Below are 16,694 nucleotides of genomic sequence, written 5' to 3' on the forward strand. Positions count from 1 at the left end.
CTGGAGACACCCCTGCACATGGCCGCTCAGGCAACATCTCTACTTAAATACCCCAGCCATGGGGGAGGCACAGCTGCCCAGTCCTTCCGCCTCTGGTCAGTGCCTCCACCAGCAGATGAGATGACATTCCTTCAAGAAGGACGCCTAACAGAGAAGTCCAGGGAAGCTGGACCACGACCTCAACAGCCACTCAGAGGAACGGGGGCCTCACAAGCCTGGGGTGCTGTTGGCTAGCAGGGCAGGGATGACCCACGACTCCTGGCTCTGTGCAGGGCCATGGTCACTCTAGGCATTAACTCATCAGGCTCAGTAACTCCAGGAAGCAGGGCACAAGCACATGGTCGGGGGACTACTGTGTGACGAGCCCAGGGTGGCCATGAGCTCTGGGGGACAAGCCTCTGATCTAACTGCTGACCCTTGGCCTGTGGTGTCAGCCCAGGGAGGGGACACCCAGTGTGTGAGACGGCTTGGCGGTGGGGACAGGGCGCCACTCAGGCTTCTGAGTCCCACCCTCCGCCTGCACCTGTCCACCTGCCCACTTGCCTACAACTCACCTGAAGAACTAGTGCAATTTCCAGACCCCACCCCATCACCTAGGACCTCACCCCATCACCCAGAACCCTCCCTGTCTTCAGGGTGAGACCCCAGCCTCTTCTGTCAGAACAAACGTCCTGTATGGACATAGCCATGGGCTGGGGAGCTCCACCAGCCACGTAAGGAGCTGAGAGACCTCAGGCCTGGAATGGCCGCCCAGGGCCCGGCCACACTCCCTTCCATCTGTGGCCTCAGCACCCCCAACCCTGGCAAACTCCACAGCTGTGGCCCCCAGCATCAGACCACTCTGCTATCTGTAACTGCCTAGAACCTTTCCTCCATCCTCCCTGCTGCCCTGACTCCGGTATTTACCAAGCCTCAGGCCCAAGGCAGAAGCACCCCTTCTCTCCAGGGCAGGCAGGGGCTCTCCAGGGTCTGAGACCCTGGCCCCAGTGGGCAGCCTCCCCTTCACTTGGGCCATGTGGGGCTCCATGGGCCCCGTTTCAGGCCTATGATTCAGACCGTCACCAGCCAGGTGTTTGAGAGTGGGGTGCTGCCAGGGACCCCAAGGCAGGCACAGAGAGCAGACTGGGGGGTGTGGCTGGAGGCACCCACATGAGCTGGGAACGACTTGTCAGAGGGCTGTGGGGGAAGCTCCCCACCGGGAGCCCTGCCTCGTGCTCCAGGGGGGCCGCCTGGGCCTCAGAAAGACCAGAGAACCCCAGAGATGAAGGCAGGGTCCAGCCAGCACCTGGGGGGGCTCTGGGGAAGTGCTATGGGCAGAGTGGCCTCCCCTGGAAATTTTTATGTTGAAGTATAGCCACCCAGGACTTCAGAATGTGACTGTATTTGGAGATGCAGGTCTTTAAGGCAGTGATGAAGGTAAAAGGAGGTCACTGGGTTGGACCTTAATCCAGACTGTGTCCTTATGAGAAAAAATGAGATGCTCAGAGGGACATCACATAAGGACACAGGATGAAGACACCAACAGGCCAAGGACAGAGGCCTCAAGAGAAGCCAGCACTGCCCACACCCTGATCTCAACATCCAGCCTCCAGGACTGGCAGAAACACATTTGTGTGGCTTCAGCCGCCCTGTCTGAGTAGCTCTGTCACGGCCTCCTGAGCATGCTCATTCAGAGGGAGTGGCTCAGGGTGTCCTGATCACCCCAGAGGGAGGGGGTGGGAGAGGGCATGCTCAGGAGTCTGAGGGGCTTGGTGCCCCTAGCAGTACCCAGAGCTGGAATGAGGGGCTCTCAGGGGAACCAGGGTCCAAAGACACGCTGGGTATTACCCTGACAGGGAACCTTGTTCCCACCCTCCTGCCATCAGGGCCCTGTGGAGACCACCTCCTCTGGGAAGCCCTCCCACCTGCAACTATGAGAAAGGCCACCTGCCTCCCACCCAGCACTCACTTGGGCAGCTGCAAGATGTCCAAGAGTAGCTGGAGAGAGAGACAAAACCCCAAGTCCAGTGGCCTCCTTGCCCAGGTTGGTGGGCCCCACAGCACCTCCCTGCACTGCAGACCCAGTCCTAGAGCCAGGCCCCTGGGCAGACAGCAGGACCACTGAGAGCAAGATTCTTCCACTTCCCAACCCTTTGCAAGCACCTGCACACAGCAGGGCCTCAAATATTCAGGCCAGAAGAACAAAGAGGGAGGTCATCGATGTCTACCAGATGCCTACCACGTGCAGCCCCAGGCATCAGGCTAGCATCAGAGCAGTCCAGACCCTGTGGGCTCCTGGGGGTGGGTGAGGGCGTGCATGGTCACCACAGGATCCCTCCCATTAACGGGACAGGGCGGGACTCCTGGAACCCACCCTCACCTCCTATGCCCACGCCTCAGGATTCTGATCCATCTCTCAGAATCAGGCGCCCATGCTCCTAGAATGTCCTCCCTCCGCCTGGCCTGGGGATAAGCAGCTACCTCTGGGGGCCCTGGGGCCACAGGCCACCTGGGAATGAGCCAGCTCCACGGCCTTGAGTGTCCCACCTGTGGTCTCCTCAGCGTTCACCAAGCACTTGCCAGTGCCAACCCTCTGGGCACCGCACACACAGTGGACCAAGCAAAGATCCGACCCTCTGGGGCTTCTCTTTCCAACAAAAAGTCAAATGCCACAGGCACTGGTGCGTCTGTCTTCTGAGTCTAGGGAACCCTACCTGTGGCCCCTGGAGGGGGTGGGACGGCAGTTAGCAGGGGCACCCTGGAAACAGGCATCCAAGGTGCCAGCTGGGGGGCAAGGGGTCTCTAATCTGGGAGCAGCCCTGAACACACTAAATCGCTTTATGTAACTCGGGCCATGCCAGTAAACCAGGAGCTGGGCTGGGGATTAGTGACAGGCGTTGCCACGGCAACCTAATTGATTAGTCGGAAACATGCCGTCTTTGGGAGCACCGCTCGGGCCTCGAGCTTCTCTGCAGAGGTAAAAGGAAACCCCAGAGATTCATTAGCAACAGGTTCCCATGGCAACTGCACCAAGCTCATTAATAATTTTTTTTATTCCAAGTGTGGGTGTTGAAATTCTCCAGAGGGCTGATGGAGGAATAGATGCTGGGCAAACACACGCCAGCTACTCCCACCTGCAGCCTGGCACCACTGGCCCAGGTCTGAGCACCGCCCCTCCCATGCACCCATCTGTGTGCCAGGATGTGGTTCCAACAGCTCCACTTGGATGGTCCATCGAAAGGAGATCCAGACCAGAAGCCCCACTCAACCCAGGACCCCTCTTCTAAACCCACTGGGCAGTTTTGCCTGACTCCCAAGGGGACGCCCCAGGAGCATCTGCAGGAGAGGAGACGAGTGCGTTCTGCTCACACAGTGGGCTCAGGCATGGGCTGGGTGTGATGTCCAGTGCCCACCAGCTGCCTCCTCTGGGATTACTGCCAAGGCCGCTGCAGATCCACTGGCTCAGAGACCCCAAGTCCAGGGGGCAAATGGACAGGAAGGAGGTGCTGTTTTGGAAAACGCTTTGGCATCTCAAACAATGTAACACGGTTCCCTATAACCCGGCAATTCCGCTCCTGGGTACATTCCCAACAGAACTCGGACACAACCGCTCACGGCAGCACCATTTATAGCAACCAAAAGGGGAGAACAGCCACGTCCACCAATCAACAAACAAGGAACACCATGTCCCACCACATCAGCCCTAAGAGGAGTGACGCACTGATGTGCTGGATGAGCCCCAAGGATGCAAAATCACAGACATTTCATGTGCGATCCCATTTCTGTGAAACGTCCAGAGCAGGCGCATCCAGAGACAGAATGCAGACTTGGAGAGGGGTGACCGCTGATAGGGAGGAGTGTCCTTTTTGGGTGATGAAAAAGTTCTGGAATTGACTAGAGTGACAGTTGCACAAACCTGACCACAGCAAAGACCAACAAATTGTGCATTTCACTGACTGGGCTGTACCGTGTGCATGTTACATTTCAACAAACTGAAAGAAAAAAGCGGGTGCCAGGGTCTGCCTGCCTGGGCTCCAAATCCTGGGGGCCATGCAGGGACCCACTCTGACCCTCACTTTCCTCACTGGTAGACAGAACTCAGGTGCTGAAGTGCCCCTCCAGGGCTAAGACAGAGTGAAGAGCTCCTCATGGCAAACACAGTGAGCCCCAAGGTCAGAGGTGACCAGGCACCTGACCCACAGGGCCCTCCCAACTCCTGTGGGCAGGAACATGACCCAGGGCTCAGCACGGCCTTCTGGGGTGAGACACACCCAGGAGGAACCTGGCAACCCCATCCTGACCACACGAAGCGGCCTGCCCCCCATCCCCCAAGTCCTGGTGCCATCCAAGTGAGGAAATACACAAATGCAAGGAATCCCTGCCACTCAGTCAAGGTCCAGACCTGAATCTCAGGAACTAAGAGAAACCACGAGGACAGGGCAAGGCAGGGCAGGGCTGGGTGGGAAACCAGTAAAATACTGGACTCGGAGAGCGGGGTGTGGGTGCTGCCAGACCTCAGAGGGACCAGATGGGGAGTGGAGAGCATACGGTTTGCTCTCAGGAGAGGAGCTTGGTTCCACAGACCTCCAGGCCCAGACACCCCCTTTTTCTCTGCCTAGGCATCACCCTCACCAGCACCAACACCCAGAAGTCCACTGGGCTGACTAGCACTGAATGGAGGTGGGGTGGGGTGAGGCTGGACCCACTTTCCTGAGCCTACCCACCTCTGCCTGCAGGTCCTTGAGACAGTTCTGCCTCCCCCTCCTATTTAAGCGACCCAGATTTCAACAGTAGATCTTTCAAAGGTTCTGGAATAGCAAGGAAAACCCGCTTCTGAAACAAAAACCCTTGGTCTGGGGACTTGTTTTGTAAGTCTGTGCCCCAGGCTGACCGGCTGGCCATTCCTGACACAGTTTCTGACTTCTAGAATGTTCCTCAGGACAGTGGTTCCTGCCCCCTGATCCTGCATCTGAGTACTCACAGCACTGCACTCAGCAAATGGGGGGTTGTTCCCAGGGAACCCAGGTCCCCACACTCAGCTGGCCTCCTCCTGCCTCAATCTCACCCAAGACGGTCCACCTGCCAGCACCTCTCATGTCTCCTGCCCCTGCTGGGGGACCTATCCTGCACCCCTGCCCACCTCCCAACAGGTCAGCTCCACCATCTGCACCCTTGTGTGGCCCCCCCTTCACCGTGGGGGAATCCTCCTTGTCCTAGAACTCCCACTGAACCAAACAACTCTAAAACCTGAGCCTGAGGGCGCTCCTGCGGGACTGAAGCTGCCAGAGCACCAGGCCTGCCACGCCCGAGGCACAGCACACAGCATCAGAGGGACGCAGCAGGCCCACTCCGCAAGCTGGGCCGGGCGGCTGCCCTGCCAGCAGCCCAGGACCTGGGACATGTTCTTGTCCATTTCGATGAGGTGCTAATGCAGGCTGACTCATCAGACCAAGGCCGCCTGGCGACTGCTTGAAAGACAAAGGGACGCAGCAGGCAGAACCACGTGGCCTCCACCCTTTCCGGTCGTTGCTGCCCTCACACCTTCCCAAAGGCTTCCTGTCCCTGTAGCAGGAGGGGCCCCACAGGGCTGGGCATCCAGGAAGCAGGCTAGCTGCTCAGTGGACCCTCCTGGCTACCCCTTCTTGGGAGTGCACCCAACGTGCACCCAGGCCCTGAGGCTCCTGCCCACCTCCAGATGCCCCCACACTTGTTTCCCTGTCTCCAAGCCAGGTCCCTGACCCCCATCCACCCTTCAGGGGGGCACCCGAGGCCCACATACCTGGCCTTCACACCCAGGCCCCGGCAGATTGTTCCCCAGCCCCATCCCACTGTCCACCCAGAACAGGCAATGGTCGATCTCAGCCATGACAGGACCTGGATCTCATCTGTCTGCGTGTCCCCTGCCCCCCTACACACAGCCAAGTGCTGCCCCAGAGCCCTGAACACAGTCCTAGGGCCATAGGAAGGAGCCTAGTAGCCTTGAGAGACCTGAGGCCAGTCCATGGGAACCTCCAAGAGCCAGGCCTGAAGCAGGGCACCCTAGAAATCTGTGAAAGCCCAGGGCTGGGCTCCAGCAGGGAAGGAGTGGATCCTGGGGGCGTCCAGCTCCGGTCCCAAGCCCGTCTCTTTCCTGGCCAGTTCGATGTGACAGCAGCTGGAGCCCAGACGCCTCCCAAAGTCCCTGCTGCTAGGCCAGGTCCCCATCTGGGAATCCAGCCCATCACCTGCCAGCCATTCATGCTGCACCCAGCAGGACACTCTTGGCTCAGCCAAGGGTCTCAATACAGAGCGAGGCGAGGCTGGACACCAAGGGCTCCCTTGGCAACCACTGCCCCTAAACTGTACCCTCCAGGAGCAGCAAGAAAGCCCCCAACGGCCCCCGAGTGAACAGGGGGTGCTCAGCAAGGACCCCAGACTCCCAGAGGGCTCTCTGCAGTCTGCACGCAGCAGAAAGGCACCTGAAGGACTGAGGTCGTGGACAGATACCCCCTCAGGGAAGCCCCCCAGGCTGGGGCAGGGGCAACCCCCCGGCACCCAAGACACCACCCTCAAAGTCTAACCAGGCCTCCCTGGTGACAAGACCTCCAAATGACTGATTTCACGGCTGGTTTTCCCTCTCCTGCTTCTCGTTGGAGAGCCTGACATGGGGCGGCTGGCGGGATTTATCCCAGGAGGGTCTGCCTCCTGTTAATACTTCCCACACCTCCCGCCTCTCCCTCTGGGGATACTGCACAGGGCAAGTCCAGGTGTTGGAGCTGGGGAGGGTCCCTCAAACAAAGCACCACAGACCAGTGGCGGGCGGCAGGGGCTTAAACCACAGCAACGTGTCCTCTCGCGATCTGGAAGTCAGGAGACCAAGATCAGGGTGTCAGCAGGCTGGTCCTTCTGGGGGCCATGAGCAGGGATCCATCCCAGGCCTCTCCCAGCCTCTGTTGTCTGTAGGACACCCTGGGTGTCCAAGGTGTATGACCGCATCACACAGCATCTGACTCTCTTTCACAGTCCAATTTCCTTTTCCTCCACCTTCAGGTGGCTTCTCCTTGCATCTGCTCCTCTTATGAGGACAAGAGGACAACCTGTCATAGGACTGAGACCCACCCCAGCCCAGACTGACCTCATCCTAACTTGACCACATCTGCAAAGACTCCATCTCCACATGAGGCCACGTTCTGAGGCTGCATGTGAATTTGGGGGACCCACTTGAGCCCGTGTACAAGCCTACACATGCCGGTTTGTGTGTATGATATGCATGCCCCCCACAGCCACACCCCAGACACTGCACCCCAATGGGCGCAATGCCCCTCATGCTCTTTCCACCCTCAGTGCCCAACCTGCCTTCCCCCACCGCTCCCGGTACCCCCACCAGCCTGGCTGCTCTGCCCAGGCCTGCAGTGATGCCCCTAATCTAGGGCAGGGGGTCCACCTCTGCCAAGCTCCCAACCCTGCTACCCTCATGCCTGTTCTCTGTTCCCTTTGAGGGCTCCCTAGGGCCAGAGAGGACCAGTCCCACCCCAGGCCAGCACCAAGGGCAAAGCCCAGAGTGTGCACACTGTTCCAGGGGTCTGGCCCACTCCATGTCAACCACACAGGACTCAGGGGAGGTGGCTGTCCTGACCAACAGGTGGGCACCTCCTTACAGTCACAAGAACCATTGAGACCAAGGGCAAGATCAGCGGCAGCTGGCCCCAGACCTCCTGGGGTGCCTGGGAGGGGCTCATAGGTCACCCTAGTGATGCCAAGTCAGCAGCCCAGGCCTAGCACCTGAGAACCTGAGGGGTAGGCTCCCCTATGGCATTGCCCAAAGGCCCTCAGTGGCCAAAGGAGGCCTAGAGCAGTCTGAGAAAGGCCCTCCCCTAGTTCACCAGTCTGGGAAAACCGAAGTCCAGGAGGTGACTTCACACACCAAGGCCCCTTAGCTTTGGAGCGGTGACCCTAGTGGCCCCAGCACTTGGGTGCAATGGGGCCCCAGCCTCTGATACCCTGACAGGGCCTGGAGCAGGAGGGGACCCCAAGCTCAGAGCCCACCCTCGCCTCCCTGCCGCGGACTTCAGGGACACAAGTTCTGTCCACCCCAGAAGTTCTACCACCTTCTAGAAAAATCCTCCTAGTCTTTCCATCCCTCCATTAATGCACCCAACGCTGCACACCCTCCATGCAGGCCAGGGTGAAGGGACCCTGGGGCAGGACTGGGCACTCTCAGAGCTGGGGAGGGGGCTGGGAGTGGGGCCGGTGGTCTGTGTCCCGATCAGCTTCCAATGCCTCTCACCAGCCGGCCTGAACTAAACTGCGTCCTTCACTCCCTGAACCAGGGCACTTGGCAAACCCTGCTCTGTCAGTGATGGAAAAGAAAATGGTGACATGAGAGAGAACCTGGGGCTCCACCCAGGCTAAGGAAGGGGCCGTAGACCTTCCTCCAGTGACCAGGATCCCCCAGGAATGTTGGAGGCCCTGGCCCCAGCCTCACTGGGTGGGGGGGTCCTGCCTCGAGGGATCATGCCCCACAAAGTGGTGTCAGGGTGGCCCCACCACAATCCTCAGGCCAGCAAGGGGCTGAGACACAACCACTCCCAACCAAGGGCTCCAACAGGTGCGGGCAGGTGGGCAGGAAGCGGAGAGGCCACTGCAGCCCAGAAAAGGGGTGTTGTCCTCACTGCATCAGCACACTGACCTCACCTGGAAGCCAGCTGGGGAGGGGTGCTGGCAGAGCCCAGAACAACGAGAGGACAGCGTGACCAAGCAGGCCAGCCGCTGCCTGGCAAGCGTCTTGGCACTGGTGCACGGTCAGGCTTTGCACAGTTCTAGGCAGGAGCACAGGGGCCATGCCCACCCAGGAGGATTGACCTGTCCCCCAGCTCCAAGTAGGCCAGGGGGCTGCTGGCCTCCTCCCTGCACCGTCAGCCAGCACACCAGCCCCTGAGCAGCCCCCAAGCATCACCACCCACCCAGCCCACCTCTGCCCCTCACCCAGCCACAAACGCGTTCATTAACATCAGCTCCCTATGTGCCTGAGTGGTTCAGGCGAGCCATGCTGGGTGCTGAGGCCTGGCCCAGGGCCCGTGCAGGAGGGAGACCTGACACCAGACAGGGCTAGAGGCATACTTGCACCAGTCTAGACCGACTGGAAGGGAGGGGGCTGGTCTTACCCAGGGCAGTCCCTGCAGAGGGGGTTCTAGATCCTCTCTCTGCCAGCGCTGTCCCCTACTTCAGCAAAGAGAGAAGGGGTTGGGGGTTGGGGGCTGCTCTGGGACACTGCCTTGATCCACATCAGCATCACACTTAGGAAGGGGAGTCTCCCAGAGCCCCTGAAATCCCCACACATCCAAGAGCTGCTTGTGGCCATGGAGGGGTGGGCTGCTCACACCACGAGGATCCCTGCTCCCCACTGAACCCCAGTAGCACAGAGATTTGGCAGCGTCCCCACCAGCACGCTCTAATTTAGCACATTCATCAATTGTCCCCACTAATCAGAGCTCCAGGCTCCTCCAGCACCGCCGACACCCTGCTCCTCCCTGCAACAGAGGGGCAAGCGCCCCAGGGGCCCAGGACACCAGTGCCCTTGCACACGCCTGTCAGGCCACACAGGACACCTCTTGGAGGTGTTTGTGTGTTCAGCGGGGCTCCTCCTGAGCAAGATGACGACGAGCCACTACTCACTCTGTGAAGACAGCGTGGCAGAGCGGCCCCCATCTGTCATCCACGGCGGGCGCAGTGCTCTGGGGACGGTGCCCAAACTCGCTGCCAACTCTCAAGGGCTGAGCTGCTTCCCCCTGAGACCCGTCCTGCCTGGGCTCTCCCTGACGTCCACCAGGGAGCCGGGCCCTAAATCACTCCCCACATCTGCCAGAATGGGCGAGCGCCTGTCTTTAACTTCCCGCTTGGAATTTCAACCGAGGCCCCAGTGACTCAGAGGTGTTCCCAGTTCTGACAAGGTCAACCGTTGAGAGGAGGAGAGAGCAACTGGTCTTTTGTGCCTCTGAGTTAAATACCCACTTGCAGAAAGCGGAGGGAAAAAAATTCCTAACTCTGTTGCAAGTGCTGCCATCTCCTTCCCAGGCGGTCTCTTGCAGGCAAGGACACATGTGTGACACCCACATACATGAAACTAACATACTACCTGCCTGACCTTGACTGCTGGGCCAAGGTCTAGACTCTAGAGCCTGAGACGGGCTGCCTTGGATTCATCCTTCCAGTGTTTGACAGGCTGGCCCATCCCCCACATTCCTTCACATCCTGACCCTGGAACGGAGAGTCTCGAGTCTCGTGCCAGCAGCTCCAGGGAGCCGCTGCCTTGCCCAGTGCTGCTGGAAGGCGCAGGGAGCGCCCAAACTACCTCTGAGCGCTCTGCTGTGCCAGAGGGCGCCCACAGCCTGCTGCAGTCAGATCGGTGCTTGGGTGGTCAGAATGTCATTCTCGCTGCATCCAAGAGCTTGCCCTGAAGGGCTGGCACCAGCCTTGTCCTCACCTCGGGCCACTGATGCTGCAGGACTCTCCATCTACCCTCTCCTCAACGTCTCCCCAAGCCTGGTCCCAATGCCATCCCTCCCTCAAGGAATGAGCCCCAATCCCAGCTGGAGGCAGACCCACCCTCTGAGACCACAAGCCAGCCCATCACCCACCCACCACGCTCACAGGTCTTTCCTGGTCTCCCTCCCCATGGCCCAGTCTGCCCCTCCTCACCTTCACTTCACAGGACACCCTCCACCTGCTCCAGCTACATGGACACATCTTACCTGCCTCAGGGCCTCTGCACATGCCATTCCTCTGCCTAGAACACTCCTGCTCTACATCCACCCTCTCTCCAGGTCTCCTCCCCTGATAGGCCTCTGTGTCCATCGAGCAGACAGCCTCCTTGGCTCCCAGCCCCCAACAGCCTTCATCTAGCTTATCCCGCCCAAGCACCGACAACACGATCATGCTGGCCACACTGGGTACACAGTGGAAGTTTGCCAAGTCCAGGGCATGCCTGCTGGGAGAACCCCGCGGGCCCAGCACAGAGCTCAGACCTGGAGAGGTTTGTATAGTGAGGCCACCCACCAGTGAGCCTTCACAGGAGCCCCTGCTCAGCTCCGCACCACTCTCCCTGCCCCCAGAACATCCCCAGGGTCCAGCTGGGCAGCAGATGTGGGGGCGGGGGCCACACTTGGCCTCACTGTGCCACACACACAGCACTTAATCAGCGCATTCTGGCCTCTGCCAACTAATCAGGCCACCAGTAAGCTGGAGAGACACCAACTGTTTGCCTGGATCAGGGCCCTGTAGGTGCCCGGGTGGGGCATGGAGCAAGGCTAGAAGTCTAGGCCACTTTGGAGAGTGGGGCTCAGCCAGGACCCTTCCTGGGCAGTCTCTGAGGAAGGGATACAGCACTGAGGGAGGGACACAGCCAGGGCCCTCCTGGGCAGGCAAATCCTAGCTCATGCGAATTCCCCCTTCTACACCCCACCTGCCCCAAGGCCTTCTTGTTCCTTCTCATATCTACCCAAAAGGCCCAGCCCAGCCTAGCCTCATCTCCTCCAGGAAGCCTTCCTGAGCACAGAAACTAGAAGAATGATGCAGCACAGTCCCACTCTTAACTCAGGGATCAAGGAGAGCTCAGGCCCACGTCAAAGGCCCCACACCCCGAGCAACCACCCCACCTCCTGCAGGTGCTCAGGGATCCACCTCTTCACTGTTGCCCTTCCCACCTCTCAGGGGAAATGCCCCCTTCCCCAGGAAGCCCACCTACCACGAACTCCTATCTCAGCAGGAGATGTCTACTTCCACCCTCCTCCCCAGCCTGGGGCACACAATTGGTGCTCAGCATGAACAACACATGCCCTCAGAACATGAGGCGACAGCAGGGAAACATGCAGCTCCCCACAGGGGCACAGCTGGCCTCGCAGACACACACACTTTGCAACTCCTTTCTTTTCCAGTCAGAGTAAGTTGAGGCGGCCTCATTAGCACCAGAACACTGGGGAGCCCAGGGCCCCCGCGCAGACACACAGGCCCACCAGCCTGGAGGTGTGAGGCCCCCAGTCTGGGCACGGCGGCCTGAGGACTCCAGGTCCAGGGAAATAAACACACATCAGAATCAGGATGACAGGCCCAGGATGAGAAGCAGGTGCTGAGGTGGGGAGGGGGTTCAGAGGCGGAAGCACCCCTGGGGCCTGTGCTCCACAAGTGCTCAGGGGTCATGGCCATGGGGTCAGGAAGGTGAGGGGGACATGAAACGTCCACTCAGAGGGGGTTCTGGGGGCAGGTGAGAGCAGATGGGAGTCTGCCCTTTTCCACGTCGATGCCCCGTGTGTCCTCACTGGGACACCCACGCCGCCAGGAACCCAGGCACTGGCAGCAACCACAGAACAAGTGGTACAACAGTCCAGGGCACTGATTTTTACAAGATGCCTTCAAGGACCTGGACTCGTCAGCCTCACCTCCCTTCTGGGCAGGGCTCTGCCAAATACAGACCCGAGTCGGGTTGGGCTCACCCAGCTCTGTCCTCCAGCAGCCTCGTGACCTTGCTACGTCCTTTGTCTTCCCCGAGTCCTGTGCCTGGGGAATTCGGTACCCAGTCCCTAGGACACACCTCCTGGAGGTGTTCACCATCCCCAAGCCCCCAAGGACCTCCCAGCCACCTCCTGGTCTCCACACCTCCCCACAGGGGTACAAAGCTGGCCTCCATGGCTCACACAGGGACCGCGGCAGGGCTCCCTTCCCAGCCAGTAAGCATCCCTGGGAGGCCCCGCCCGGCCTGGGTGCTGGGACGCGGCAGCTGCATCACAGGCAGCACCGAGTCAAGAACCCCGGGGGAGCCCGGGCAGAACACAACCCAGCCGTGCGGGCTACAACACATAGATCCCACCCACCTTCCTCTATAAATAAACCTGTGTAGGAGAAACAGCACTCGCCCCAAAAGTTCTAGCACAATTATATTTTCAAAAAGCAAAATAAATCAACACAGATAAGGGCCATCCTTGGAAGCTCCTTTGCATGGATCCGATACCCCTTAAGGTAAAAACAGAGCACACGTGTTTATTTGTGTGGGGGGCCATCTACGTGGGGGTTCCAGAAAGCCCAGGGCTTAAGGAAGGCCTCTTCCTGTGTTCTAATTGCCAATCAAATCCCGCCTAGGGACTGGGCTCAGAGGACATCGGCTGGGACTCTGCCAGCCTCTGGGGAGCGAGGAGTTGTATTATGGAGTGTGGGTTCACAGAGCAAACCCAATTATCCCATTTCCCTCTACAAGTTTACCTTCTGCAGCAGAAGAGGCTCCAGGCAAGGACGGTGGGCACTGCCAATGTGACATCCACCTGCAGAGAGTAAAACGGCGACCAAGGCCAAGGCACATCCTTGGGCAGAGCAAAGCAGACACCATGCAGTCCCTGGAAAACCAGACTACCCGCTGCACCCCTGCCTCTCACAAGGCTGCCCCTCCCGACTCCCAGGAATCCGAAGCGCTCTGGAAAGCCCTGCTGAGGCCCATGGGCTTCCCCAAGGTCCCCACCTGTCCAGCACACAGGCTTATTTTAGTTTCTCTCTGTAGCCAATGCACCCCCGCACCAGGGTCTGGCATTTGCTAGAGATCAGCAGCCGTCCCTGTACGCCAGGGGCCTGACAAGCCCACCCTACTCAACAGAGGCATAATTTCCACGGGCTAGCCATGGTAAAATGATCCTGGACCTGCACTCCTTCACGCCACTGCCAGTCAGAAGGGATGCTCTCCCGGGCTGAGGGCCCTCCTCCTCCTGCTCCTGGCATTTTCCTGCTCCTAGGGATGCAGGACATCCTCCTCCTGGGGTCACAAGAAGCCCAGAGACAGGGATACCAGCAGGTAGCCCCAACAGCCCCATCCCCATACCCCCTGGGCCTCATCCCACCTGCCTGCGGCATCCCCTCCAGCTCCCCTAAACTAAGTAACACAAACCACCTTGTTAGACGTCCCAAAGGACGCAACCTACCCTAAACACCCAGAATACAGGGTCAGGCTCAAAGACTCCCTCAGCAGCCAGCAAAGGAACAGAACAGCCAGACAAGGGGGTTGTCAGGAGAGAGAAAGTGCAGGCCCCACTGGGCTTCTTCTCTATCTGGTCTCTGCACACGCCTGGAAATAACGGATATGCTGGGAGGGCGGCCTCCAGTCCCAAAGCCTTACGGCACTCATCTCGACACTTAACCACCTCACCCAGCCAGGCCACCTTCCTGCCAAAACGACGGAGCTGTCATCTCCAGGCTGGGTTCTGGAGAGAAGACAAGCCTACAGCCACCCTGCAGGGACAGCCTGGCAGCTGCTGGGGTGGAGGGTGGGGGGAGAGGGCAAGACCACCCAGGAGCTGGGGGACAAAGGCAGGCAGTGGAGTCTACTGTCATGCTGGGGTGGCCCTCAGGCCACCACCCTCCACCGGGACCACAATGACCCCCTTCAACCTGACTCTGCACAAGTTTAGATTTCAGAGAAAAAAAACACGGTTTGTTACTTTTCCGGTACAGATTCCTCTTTTATGTGTGATACTTGCACAGTTAAACACACAAGGTAGGAAAAACACATACACCCATTGCTCATTCCGTCTGTCTCCATGCAGAAAAAGTTCACCGGCAAGGTCCCGCCTCTGTCAGCCTCTTTTTGGCACCCCTACACCCTGGACACCCAATCCTTCCAGGCCAAGAAGCGGGAATGCCCAGAGCCCACGACCCAGCCACCTGGCAACCAGGTCCCTGGGGCCAGTGGGAGAACCAACTGAGACAGAATGAACCAAGGCCTGCTGACAGTCCCTAAAGCTGCCTGCTGGGGGCCACCAGACCTACTACCTGCGTCCCAGAAATGCCCCATGCCCGACCCAGCTCTGCTCCGGAACCTTCTCTGAAAGTCTGTGTCGCTTTCACCAGGAGCAGAAAGGATGGCCCTTTCCTCTCCGGCTAGCGGAGCACCAGGAGAAGGAACACCAGTGTGCCAGTGCGCGGTGCCAGCTGCCTCCCTGCCCCCCACCCCCCAGCTGCGCATGACTTAAATCAGCCCCAACACCGAGTTCAGCCTGGAAAGGCGAGTTCACAACAAACGTCACCGACTCTCTCCGGGGAAAACGAACAGCAAGAGCGCACAGCTTCCCGGCCTCCAGGGTCTCCCGGGCGCTCCAAGGCGCAAGGCTCAGGGTGAAAACTTTGCTTCTTTACCGAGGTCCCGCCAGCCTCCCCTTCCCCAGCGAGGGTCCTGCCTCAGGCCAGACATTCAGTAAGCCAAGAGGGGAGAATTCCCATCCAGACCTGCACTCATGGGGGCGCAGAGAGTTCCGACCTCCCTTCTCTACCAACCCCTCTCCACTCCAAGCCCGCGGTGGCCTCGACGCTTCTCTTCCACCCACTCGTCCCAAGGTGGCTCCGGAGCGGGGACACCCCATTCGGATCACAGGAGCCGCCCCCGCCGCCCCGCAAAGCGCAGCCCGCGGCCGCCTCTCTCGGAGGAGCGCTATCCTCGCGCCTCTGTCCTGCGCACTCAGCCTGCGCTGGGTCCAACGAGGCCGGGCGTGGGAGGTACACGCGAATGGGGTCCCGCGCACGGGACTCCCAAGCCCCGGATCCCTACACCCCGACAACCCGAGAAGGATATGGGTTGCAGACCAGCCGGAGACACCAGCTGCGCGGCCGCGTGGTCTGCCCGAGGCAGAAGAAGACAGTAGCCGCCAGTGCCGGGTACGGGACGGGCTGCTCTTCGTCGGCTCCCAGGTCCGCGCCCCGCTCGGCCGCCGGGCTCTCGGGGGGCGACGCACCAGACCCCGACCCCCGCTCCGCGTCTGGCCCCGGCGCCTCAGGGCTCGCCCGGGACGCCCCCGCCGCTGTTGCCGGGCCCGGGGCGGGCGCGCCCAGGGGCACTCGGACCTCGTCGGCAGCCAGCGCGCCCTCGGTCATGGTGGCGGCGGGCAGCACCTGCGGGGGACAGGCGGTGACCGGGTCCCGGGAACGACACCCTAGCCCGCCTCGGGCGGAGCGGATCCCCGGGAACAGCCGCGGCTGCCGGGATGTCTTTGTCTTTTCTCATTAGAGACAAATGCGCCCCCCGCCCCCGCCCGCCCCCTCCCTCCCGCGAGGGCTGAGAGGCCCCTCCCCCACCGCCGGGACGGGGGCGGGCGCCTGAGGGGCTCCCTCGCGGGCTGCCTCAAGTTGAAGAGGGTCCCGGCGCACAGTGGGGCGCGCGTCCTCGCCGCGTCTCACCTCGCTCCGGCAGCCGGCTGCGTCCCCGAGGGCATCGCCCGGGCGGCGCGGTCACCGCAGACCCGGCAAGGCGCTCGGCCCCGGGTAGAGAGCCGCCGCCCCCGGCCCGCGCCCCCGGCCCGCCGCCTCCCGCTCGCGCTGCGGTTCCCGCTCCGGCTGGCCTGGCGGCGACGGCGGCGGCCCAGCGCAGAGGGGTCCGCGGGGCGGACGGGCGCGGAGCGGGGGGCGCGGGGGGCGCGGGCCGGGTGGCGGGGCGGAGACCGAGCCGTGAGCCTGTCCGCCCGCGGCGCAGGAAACTTCGGAGTGAGCCACGGACTGGGCGGGGGTGGGGCGGGGCCGGCGCGGGGGGCGGGGCCGGGCGGGGGGCTTCGGGAGGGGCTGCTCGGGTTCGGAGGCGCGCGCGCGAGCCGCCCCTCCCCCGTAGCGGAGGGCGCCCCGCCCCCCACCGGGGAGGGCGGAGCTGGGACCGCCCGCGCCCCCCGCTGCGCCCCCACCCTCCCTCTCTAGGCGCTCGGGGCGCCAGGGGGCGCTCG

The 16,694-nt window shown here is 60.9% G+C and overlaps 1 protein-coding gene across 5 annotated transcripts in view; it reads right to left on the reverse strand.

Annotated features, from left to right (window-relative positions):
* The window catches only part of CACNA1H (calcium voltage-gated channel subunit alpha1 H), a 63,960-nt gene extending 47,488 nt beyond the window's left edge, over window positions 1-16,472 (reverse strand). For 3 of the 5 annotated variants that reach the window (XM_074346626.1, XM_074346627.1, XM_074346622.1), the window contains exons 1-2: window positions 16,162-16,471; window positions 15,560-15,876 (exon numbers count right to left, since the gene is read on the reverse strand). In XM_074346626.1, the coding sequence (XP_074202727.1) occupies window positions 15,560-15,858 (299 nt within the window). In that variant the 5' untranslated portion in view covers window positions 15,859-15,876; window positions 16,162-16,471. Of the gene's footprint in view, window positions 1-15,559; window positions 15,877-16,161 lie in introns of all 5 variants that reach the window. The other 2 variants (XM_074346625.1, XM_074346623.1) reach the window with 2 other exon arrangements.
* Between the last annotated feature and the right edge of the window lie 222 nt (window positions 16,473-16,694).

This window comes from Camelus bactrianus, chromosome 18 (genome assembly GCF_048773025.1).
Source record: "Camelus bactrianus isolate YW-2024 breed Bactrian camel chromosome 18, ASM4877302v1, whole genome shotgun sequence".
Classification (NCBI taxonomy): domain Eukaryota; kingdom Metazoa; phylum Chordata; class Mammalia; order Artiodactyla; family Camelidae; genus Camelus; species Camelus bactrianus.